Source organism: Globicephala melas, chromosome 1 (genome assembly GCF_963455315.2).
Source record: "Globicephala melas chromosome 1, mGloMel1.2, whole genome shotgun sequence".
NCBI lineage: Eukaryota > Metazoa > Chordata > Mammalia > Artiodactyla > Delphinidae > Globicephala > Globicephala melas.
This window is the reverse complement of record NC_083314.1, coordinates 73400489-73411262: the sequence shown is the minus strand read 5'-3', so window position 1 is coordinate 73411262 and position 10774 is coordinate 73400489. Positions and strand designations below refer to the sequence as shown.

At 40.3% G+C, this 10774-nt stretch overlaps 2 protein-coding genes across 5 annotated transcripts in view; one reads left to right on the top strand and one right to left on the bottom strand.

The window, feature by feature from the left end:
- Window positions 1–662: 662 nt before the first annotated feature.
- LOC115844670 (olfactory receptor 10Z1-like) lies at window positions 663–1587 on the top strand. The gene is given in 3 exon segments (XM_030842022.2): window positions 663–1146; window positions 1149–1241; window positions 1244–1587. Coding segments are annotated over 3 exon segments (921 nt in total).
- Window positions 1588–7320: 5733 nt separating this feature from the next.
- The window catches only part of SPTA1 (spectrin alpha, erythrocytic 1), a 65957-nt gene continuing 62503 nt past the window's right edge, over window positions 7321–10774 (bottom strand). For all 4 annotated transcript variants that reach the window (XM_060286426.1, XM_060286431.1, XM_030841872.2 and 1 more), the window contains exons 47-51: window positions 10398–10585; window positions 9452–9505; window positions 8921–9067; window positions 7987–8131; window positions 7321–7446 (exon numbers count right to left, since the gene is read on the bottom strand). In XM_060286426.1, coding sequence (XP_060142409.1) covers window positions 7321–7446; window positions 7987–8131; window positions 8921–9067; window positions 9452–9505; window positions 10398–10585 — 660 coding nt within the window. The remainder of the gene's footprint in view (window positions 7447–7986; window positions 8132–8920; window positions 9068–9451; window positions 9506–10397; window positions 10586–10774) is intronic.

Here is a 10774-nt window from a genome sequence, read left to right as displayed (position 1 = left end):
TACTGTGATTGTACCCCTCCTACTGTCTCATTGTGGCTTCTCCTTTGTCTTTGGATGTGGGGTATCTTTTTTGGTGAGTTCCAGTGTCTTCCTGTTGATGATTGTCCAGCAGCTAGTTGTGACTCTGGTGTTCTCGTAAGAGGGAGTGAACATGTCCTTCTACTCTGTCATATTGGTTTCTCCCCCTCTATTTAATTTTTAACAGGTCACTTTGGAATGGCTTTTCACTGTATTTCCTGCTTTTCCACCATAGTCCAGAACTCTACACTCCACAGGCCCTCCTTTCCATGTGCTGCCTCTCCCCTTCCCTGCAGACCCTAACCAGTGCAGAGTTTTGAATGTGTAAAATGTGCATAATTATGTGTGAGTGCTTTGTATGTGTATGCATGTATATATGTGCCTGCATATGTGTAGTCATGTATGTATGTGCACATATGTGCATATTGTGTATATTTGTAGTCATGTATGCACATATACACATGTGAGAATAGATCCATACACCCATGTGTCTAATAAGTGTATTTCTGAAGTTTATTGCTGTCTAAAAAAGAGTTTTCTTTTTGAGTTACAACAGGTACAAAGAAATGAGAATCCACCTCATTTTGCCTTCTAAAGAAACAAGGCATCTTCTGGCAAGGTGGAAAGAATCAAATCTATCAGGGATGTCACTCAGAATGGAGCAGACCAATGCAACCTTCTGCAGGGGCTTGGTATTCCTGGGCTCCTCTAGCTTTGGGGAACTGCAGATCCTGCTCTTCGCATTGTTCCTCTCCCTGTATCTTTTCACCCTGATCAGCAATGTTTTTATTATCACAATCATCAGGCTTGACAGCCATCTGCACACCCCCATGTACCTCTTCCTTTCCTTCTTACCTTTCTCTGAGACCTGCTATACCTTGGGCATTATCCCTAGGATGCTTTCCAGCCTGGTCAGGGGTGGGCAGGCCATCTCCTATGGGGGCTGTGCTGTCCAAATGTTCTTCTCCGCTTCGTGGGTCTGTACCACCTGCTTCCTCCTGGCTGTCATGGGCTTTGACAGATATGTAGCCATCTGTGCCTCACTACACTATGCCAGCCGGGTTGGCACCTCCTTCTTGAGTGGGTATCTCTTTGGGCTGGGAATGATACTGGTCATTTTCCACCTCCCACTTGCAGCTCCCATGAGATCCAGCACTTTTTCTGTGACACGCTGCCCGTGCTGAGCCTGGCCTGTGGAGATACAGGTCTGAGTGAGCTAGGGATCCTATCCTCAGCCTGTTGGTCCTCCTGGTCTCCTTCTCCTTCATCACTATCTCCTACACCTACATCCTGACAGCAATCCTGAGGATCCCCTCCAATGAGGGGAGGAAGAAGCCCTTCTCTACTTGCCCCTCGCACCTCACAGTGGTCATTGTTCACTATGGCTATGCCTCCTTCATGTACCTGAGACCAAAAGCCAGTTACCCTCTTGAGCGGGACCACCTTATTGCTGTCACCTATACTGTGGTGACTCCTCTCCTCAATCCCACTGTTTATAGTCTAAGAAATCGGGCTGTGCATCCAGCCCTGAGAAATGCTTTCTGAGGGAGATTGTTGGGTAAAAGATGAAGGCTACCATAATGGGATAGTCTCCTCTATGTAGGCTGGACATACACCAGAAACACAGGCCACTGGGCCAGATATTCAGGGCTTTAGGCCAAAGCTACCCCACCTCCAATTCCCCAAGAGAGTCCCATCCTGTCTCTTGCATGCCCCCCCAGGGCTTCTGGGGAATGCAGATGCAGGGCTTCCTGCTCTGGTTACTGTGCTTAACTCTCACTGATCTCAGAATCTGAATTTTCACTTTCAGCCTCGCATACACCACACTTAGTTCCTGAATCCCAGTTCATTAAGAATTTTCTAACTGAGCTGAACAAGATGAGGGGAGTTTCAAGTGCCCAAGTTCAAAGCAGGGCTGGCCAGGGATACTGTAGAGATTTCTAAAATCATTACATAATTAGATTATCTGACCAATAATATTCTTCCAAGATCTGAAACTCAGTGACTATCAGGTTGACAAATAAGTTTGAATGCTTTCCTAAATGAAGAGGTCAGTTATTATTATTTTTCTCTCCCAAAAGGTGTCTTTAATCTTTTTATGTAGTTGTCTTCTTTATCTCTGGCTCATTATTACTTTGCCCTCTTCTTTTTAATTGGCTCTTCTAGTTGTATAACTTCTATTTCAGAAAATAGATTTATTTCCTATTTTCCTCAATAATAGTTGTTGCTCTCTAATGGCCTCCTAATCTTGGGTGTGAGGACCTCTTCACTTGTGTCACTCCCTAGTATGGATACTACTCTTTAGAATCTATGGTGGAACTCTCTATCCTGCCTATTTTACTTTCCACTCACAATATGTCATGCATGGTACCAGACATTTCTAGGGATAAGAAAAGGTGGAATGAATTCACACAGTTGTCAGGAAGGAGTTTGAATACAGATTCTGCCACTTACAGTGTGACCCTGGGTAAGTTATTTAATCTTTCTCAGCTTCAAAGTCCTCACCTGTAAAATGGTTGTAACTTCATAGTTTTGTGTTCCTGACTAAACAGGGTCATACGTGCAAATAATTTAGTGCAATAACTGGATCATAATAATCTTCCAATAAATGTCAGCTGCTACTATTAATAATGTGCTAAGCAAAGTGATACTGGCTTTTAGTTTAGGGAGAGGTTATTCTCGGTAGAGGATCAGAGCAGATTTCATATCTAAGGTAGTACTTGAACTTGTTCCTAAAGAATGAGTAAATTTTGAATGCAGTAAGTGGAAATAAAGTACATATATTCTAAGAAGACAGAACAGAATAACTACAGTCTCAGTGGCAAGACAATATAGGCTTATTACAGTGTGGTGAGTTGTCCAGAGGGACAAAAATATCTCACAAATGATGGGTGAAGTTAACTTGGGTTAAGATTTCTTTGAGGAGAGCATTGTGAATACCTTGCTTCAGACTTGATGCTTTCGGTAGTGGAAGATAGGACACAGTATACCTTTGAGCAGAGAGTGGAGTTGAATCTGGGAAGTGATTTAGGAAGATTAATCCAGCAGCAGAGAGGATGATAAATCTCAGCAAGCAGAAAACAGAGCCAAGAAGATCAGTAAGAAATCCATTGCCATCATTTAAAGAAAAGCAAAAAGACCTGAACAAGGATAGAGGTATTGGAAACTGAAAGAAATGGAAACATAAGAGATTCTGAAAATGTAGGACTCATGTGATTCTTCAATGAGTTAAAAGTGGGACAAGACTTAAGAGAGAGGAAAGAACTTACATTGGGGGAATGTTTTTCAGATAGGAATCCATAATTTTCCATGCTCTCAGGGAAGAAACACATCCTCTAGGGAGAATTCAGTGGAAATCAAATTTGGCAGGAAGAAAGCTAGTCCAAGAGAAGAGAATAGGTTGTAGAGAAGTAGGAGATTTAGTTAAATGGCAGAAAGGACTTGGGTTAGGGGAGAAAAGCCATGTACTCTAGGCTCCTTTTCACTAGGTCTGGAAGTAATCTCCTCATTGCATTGAGGTATTTGAGCAAATTCATTTCCAAAATGTATTCAGTTCATCTAGCATAACATTCCCTAAATGCACACTCAGCAATGATGGGTAAAGATGTTCTAAAACTTGCTATGTAATACTCAAAGGTCAATCTACCTTCCAAATGTGGTAGTCTTAAGTATGAAAGGGTATTAAATCACGTGAGGGATCTTTCAGTATATGTTCCTGGGAGCCATCTCCATAGACCTTGGCACAATTGATCTGAGGTGACAGGCAGGAATAGTTTACAAAATGTGCCTAGGTGATTCAAATTCCCTCCCTTGATAACAAATATGGCCATGTGCTTAAAAAGAACAAATCCTCCTCCCAGGTATATACACACATATACACATAGCAAAGCAGAGGTCCCTCTGATGTGAACATGACCACATATGCCCAACTCATGGTTCTTTTTTTTTTTTTTTTTGGTACGCGGGCCTCTCATCGCTGTGGCCTCTCCCGTTGCGGAGCACAGTCTCCGGACGCGCAGGCTCAGCGGCCATGGCTCACGGGCCCAGCCGCTCCGGGGCATGTGGGATCTTCCCGGACCGGCGCACGAACCCGTGTCCCCTGCATCGGCAGGCGGACCCTCAACAACTGCGCCACCAGGGAAGCGCCAACTCATGGTTCTTTAAAGAGACAATTAATTCCATAAAGCTCTGGAGTCAGATTTCCTGAGTTTAAAGCCTAGCTTTGCCACTTTTTAGATGTGTGATCTAGAGGAAGTTTATTAACATTTCTGTGCCTCCATTCTCAATGGCAAAATGAAATTTTAACAGTATCTATTTTGTAGGCCTTTTTGTGATGATTAAGATAAAATCTTTAGAACAGAGTCGGCCATACATGAAACACCCAATATGACCATATTTTATTATTTGGAGTTTCTAGGCAGTATCACTTTAGCCTGACATATTTGTTACCCAGATCATGCTGGCAGAAGCCAGCGCCGGCAGTGTCCAGCATCTTATATTTCATGATATAACCAGCCAAAGAAGAGTAAAGTGCTGTTACCTGGCACAGCGTCTGACTGGAGAGTGTAGGAAGATGGACCTAGATCCAGAGACCTGAGAAGAGTAGGTACTGGGAAATGGATCAGGCTATAGGAAAAAAGAATCAGATGGCTTCCAGGCAAATGTTTAGCATCAGGGAAGCCCATAAAATGTAAAAGAGAGAGTTCTGTTAAGAGTGGAATAGTATTTGGGTCCCAACCAAGCAGTAGGAATCATAAAAGAAAAATCAAGAATGTAGCCACAGGGCTGGGTCCCAGAGGCAGGCTCCCCTCTATAAATTGTAAAGAAGAGAGTTACCAAGGAGCAGCAGGGATTCCAGTTCAAAGTAAGTAAACAGAAGGTCAAGAAAAGATCCGTTTGAAATATGAGGAACTTAACCCTGAGATCAAGAGGAAAATTTGATACAAGTTCTAATTGTTATAATATTATAAATTGAATATTTATAGTCCACAGTTATGTATGATAATTCCCATATTACCATTTTTTGCTTGAGTGCATAGGTGGTCAGAATCTGATTTCAGAAGATGCTGTATGTAATTCTAACAGTACCATCTTCTTGGGGAATTTCTGTTGATTCTTTAGATAAATACTATCTTCTTTAGCTTCTATATTATTAATCTCTTTTTATGAGATGGTACTACTGGTCCTTTGCCTTAAAGACTCACCACATGCCTAATAATCTGATTTAGGATTTACAGATACTTGGCAGGGTTCAGGAGAAGAATAAAACCATAGTCACCTCTGCCTTTGGTTATTACAAACATACATTTTTTAGATTTTCTGTATTCGGGCAGTGTGATATTAAATGATACTGATTTTTGATGGCCTACTGGGCTATGAATATTTTCAACTGTAATCATATTTGGTAACTCATAATTTGGTAACACAATTTAGACATTTATGAACATTTTTTGAAATACTTTTTTTATTGTCATACTTCATAGTACCCAATCGTTTAAGCAAAAATCACTAGAAACACTTATACATTATTAGCAGCAAAGACAGCTTTATAGTTTTAACCAACATTTCTTTAAATGGCTCCTGTGACAGGATTTGTCCCTTAGCAAGGACTAATTTCTATACAAAGAATGGGATTGAGACTTGAAATGGTAACCAAGTGGCAATATACATGGATTGGGAGGTGGAGACTGTTCCTGCAGGATACAAAAACAGCTAGGCAGTTTCATACTGAGCAAAGAAATGAACTAAGTCTTCTCACAAGCAAATGACAGCATAAATTTTTACAAGTCAGAACAGAATGTCAGCATTCAAACCTGTTCAGATCAAACCTGGTCTGGAAATTATTTGGAAATAGCACCACCTCTTGTTTTTTTTCTTTTCTTTTCTTTTTTCTTTTTGAGCTTTTTATTATTATTATTAGAGTATAATTGCTTTCCAATGCTGTGTTAGTTTCTGCTGTACAATAAAGTGATTCAGCTATATGTATACCTATATCCCCTCCCTCTTGGACTTCCTTCCCCCACATCCCACTCTTCTAGCTCACCACAGAGCACCGAGCCGAGCTCCCTGTGCTATACAGCAGGTTCCCACTAGCTATCTATTTTACACATGGTAGTGTATTTATGTCAAACCTAATCTCCTAATTCATCCCACCCTCGCCTTCCCCCTCTGTGTCCACATGTCCGTTCTCTACCTCTGTGTCTCTATTCCTGCCCTGCAAATAGTTCATCTGTACCATTTTTCTAGATTCCACATATATGCGTTAATATACGATCTTCGTTTTTCTCTTTCTGACTTACTTCACTCCGTGGAAGCAACCTAAATATCCATCAAAAGATGGCTGGATAAAGAAGATGTGGTACATATATATATATAAAGGAGTATTACTCAGCCATAAATAGGAACAAAATTGGGTCATTTGTTTTTTTCCTTAATTCTATAAAAATTCTACTGACTCTTAACAATAATAGGAGATAAAAGTAAATCAAAACAAAGATTCTTTTTATCACATTAAAAGTTTGGAGAAAATTCAGGGACATACAGGACAAAAAGAAGACCTGCCATGCCCATATTTTGCTGTTCTGAGAGTAATAACATTCACTCTAATGGGGAAGTATGAAAAATGGACAGATTGAGAAGAAAATGTGTGCTGTGCTGGTCTTCTCTGTATGATTCCATTTTATAGACTAAAATATTGGGGTTTCCCAGAATATCAAATATCTCCATTTTCAAATGTAAGAATTTAAACACACTTCAAGCTCAAGAAACGCTGTTTGTAGTTTATTTTGGATCTTATGTATCTACTGCACCCAAGCATTTATTTACAGTGTAATTAGCTGCCTATATTTAGATGACAGTACAATTCTCAGAAATATAGAAGCCCAATTGAGTCAGGAACATTTTACTTCATATTGTTCTATCAAAAAGAACTTTAAAAAACTTTTTTTAAAGGAAATACTTTATTCTATAATCAGAAAAAACACAAAATAATAAGGATAGGTAGAACTCAACAAACGAAAAATAGAGACCTTGTTTAATACCCCTCAGCAGTGACTAGTTGCATATAAAATAAACCCATGGCCTCCTCTCCTCCAATTTTGTTAATGCCTTTATCTACCAAGCCCAAGAATTTTTTCAGGTCCTGCAATAAATGTAAAACACACACACACACACACACACACACACACACACACACACACACACACACACGACTATCTTTCCACCCTCTGTACTCGCCTGTCTCCTTCATCCCCCAATACTTCCCACAACATCAAGATTCTCTGACCCAGGAATAGCTGCTTATCACTTGCCAAAGTAGGAACTGATGAAGCCAACATAATCATAGCCAGCAGGCTGGCTTCGGCCCCGTGGGTCCATGTATTGCTGCATATGTGAGGCACAGAATGACACTTGTTCTGGGGTTAGGGCCTGAAACATAAAAAAAAAAAAAAGAAATACAGTAATAAGGATTAAAAATAGCTGGCTATTTGGGGCTTCTAATATGCCCTAAACTCAGGAAGTGGAGAGACTTTGGAAGAAGAAGCCAGTCCTGGTCCTATCACGTGCTTTTCTTATAGAAAGAAATCTATAATTTCTAATGAATAAGACCAACTCATCTCTTCAACTTAGTTCTTATCCAAAGAGTCCCATCTCACTCTGACTGCACTATTTACACCATTCTCTAAATTTGGCTTATTAAATAAACAGGATAAATAAATAGCCTTAAAAACCAAGTAGCATGTTTGGGATTGACACTGATAGTCGTTAGAGGTTGACTGTAGGTTTTTGAGTTGTGTCAAGACAACATGAGTGATCAAAGCAAATGATATCCAGTGCATAACACTATCTGAGAAAAAGTTGGGGAGGGGAATGTGGTTGCCTATGGTAAGTAGGCAGCCAAGCCTGAGATGAGCAAAATGTTGATTATGATGAGAGTGTAATGAGAGTGGATGCAAACTGGAATCTGACCTGCTTCATGTCCTCTTTGGTAATATAGGCCTTGCCCTCTGCCAGGGCTTGGAAAGCATCCTCTAGTTCATCGCTGGACTTGATGTTCTCTGACTCCTTGACGATCAGGAAGTCGGTATAGTCGGTTTGTGAGATATAGCCCTTTCTGTTGGGAGAAATAGATCAGGAATTGTCCCCTCTCAAGACAAAGAGGAAGGCAGATCCGTTTCTCATCCTACTCAGTGTCTCAGAGACAGAGAGAAGCTGGATTCTCCAAGTGTCTGTCCCATCTCAGCTCTCTGAGACTATGGGGCTATGATCTCTATTTGACCCACATCCTCATGCCCTTACAGCCAAATAAACAGTTTCCTAAGTTCTAGTCTCTGTTTCCACATGGGTCAGTCAGCCTGACTCTCTAGGTAGAATTTGGGGATTTTCCAGTAGCACCAGTCTCTACGTATCTCAAGCTCTTCAAGTTGAGTTGAAGACCTCTATTTCTGATCTTCTTTGGTCCTTGGTATAAGAAAGAATTGGTCTCTAATAATAACGTAATCCCTCTATGACTCTGTCCTACCCTCACAAGCACACAACAACCCCATCCGCAGGAGCTGGCCTTTGAATAATCCATGTCTCGTTAAGATCTTACACAAGGGAAGGAATTATTCTCTCAAGTTCCTTTCTCAGAACCAGCTGAAATTCCTAGATCAAACATAAACCAGGAATTGAACAAATTGCAGAGCTGGTGCCTGAGTTGGAGTTAGTGCCATGAACTTCTGAGATAATCCTAAAAGGGCACCAAAAGCTGCTCAATTCATTTATGGTAGTCTGTATATTCCTACTCTCAAGATGAATTAATTTCATATTTTATGGATTTTACTTTCTGTGCTTGCCCCCCCCCCCCCCCCCCACCAAGCCTCATTCTCTGCTATGGTCTGGCCCTTGGTTTTCCTCCTACCTCCCTGGATCAACAGCATCCAGGAATTTCTCAAACTTGGGCTCAGGTTCACCTTCCTCCACCATGGGCAAGTAGTAATTGAGCCCTCTCAGGCAGGACCGGAAATCTTTGTGACTTAAGCGACCTGTCAAATTCTCATCAAAGTGCCTAAAGAATAAAAACATTTTATCAAGTTTAATAGGAATCAGATTAAAAAAGAAAAGAATAGTTATTTTTGTGCTAGTTGGGGCTTTAGTAACATTCCATAAGTTTATCAGTTGAGTGGAGAGCTTGCCTGTGTTCCACACTTTTTTTTAAAACCTAATGGATGGAGGGAAATGAATAAAATGTTGAACATAAAGTAAAAGTATTTCCTAAAATCAAGGAATCCCATAGACATACTAAAAGCCAAGACCTGAAGCTAAATAACATATCTACATCTTCATTTAAGATCCTACTAAATCACACTGAGGGAAAAAATAATAGTTCCTTGGAAATTCATTCTGATTGTCTGGAAAACAAAGAACCAATCAACTATGAAGTTATACTCACCTGAAGGCTGTTTCAAACTCCTGTAGTGTCTCCTCACTCAGACCAGTGATGTCTCTGAAAGGAAAAACAAAAATTAACCCATGAAATAAACAGAGAAATATAAAAAGACATGCCATAAAAATAAGAGAGGAATTTTAGTGACTATTATGCTAGTCAAGTGATCTAGTTCAGGGGTTGGCAAACTATGATCCATGGGCCAAATCCAGTCAGTCACTCACTTTTGTATAGTCAATGAACTGAGAATGGTTTTTACATGATTACAAATAATCAAAAGAAGAAGTCTGTTTCCTTAAACATTAAAAATGGTGAGAAACTCAAATTTCAGTGTCCATAAATAAAATTTTACTGGAACATGTCCATGCTCATTCATTTATGAATTATCAATAGATGTTTTCTCTTCACAGCAGCAGGGTTGAGTAGTTAAACCAGAGGCTATATGTCTCACAAATTGTATGATACTTATTATCAAGATCTTTACAGAAAAAGTTTGCCAATCTCTGATCCAGATAACTAATGCTGCCAAAAAAGCTATGGAGAACAAAGGTTGCTCTGATATAATTAATTTATTTAGAAAAAAAATGAAAATTTTCTTTTCTGCTCTATACTTTGAATATTTATTTCATTCTAGACATTTCGGTGGGAATTTTACAAAAGGGAATGCTTTCTGAAGAGGTCATAGATGGTGAATAGACTCAGAGAAATGGATGGTGAGTAGACACAGGGGTTTGGGAGCACTGTGTCCCAGTTTATAATAGCCTCCTATAAAAAGAGAAATAGTCATTCTGGGTCAGTAAAGAGAGAGAATATCGGTTCTGGGGATAGTGAGTGTACTATCGCTGAAGCAACTCCTGTATACAGTACCCCAAACTTTAGTTCTTGGAGCTAAGTTTCTAATACCTAACACCACCCACACCCTTGCCCAGCCCTGGCCATGGGTTCTCAATACCTGGCTTGGATCTGTTCTTCCAGACTGTGCTGCCTTCTCATCCCAAGCTGGTAGAGCTGGTCCCACTGCTGAGCCAGCCCAATGGTGCTGTATTTAATGTCCAGGACCAGAGCCTCTTCTAAGTTTTCCCCCAGGTCCTCAATCTTGGTCAGCTTACGCTTCATTGCCTGGATCTCCTTCTGCTTCCTCTGGAAAAAGACAAAGAAGAGAGGCAGTCACCCAGGGTACCAGATCCAAACCTAGGGATGATACAGAAGGTAAGAAGCTGATAAGTTTAGACTTCCCTTCATTTCTCCTTTTCAATTATCTTCAGGAAATTTCCTGTCCTCTGTAAACAATGAACTACTCAGGAAAACCACCTCACTTATATTTGTATT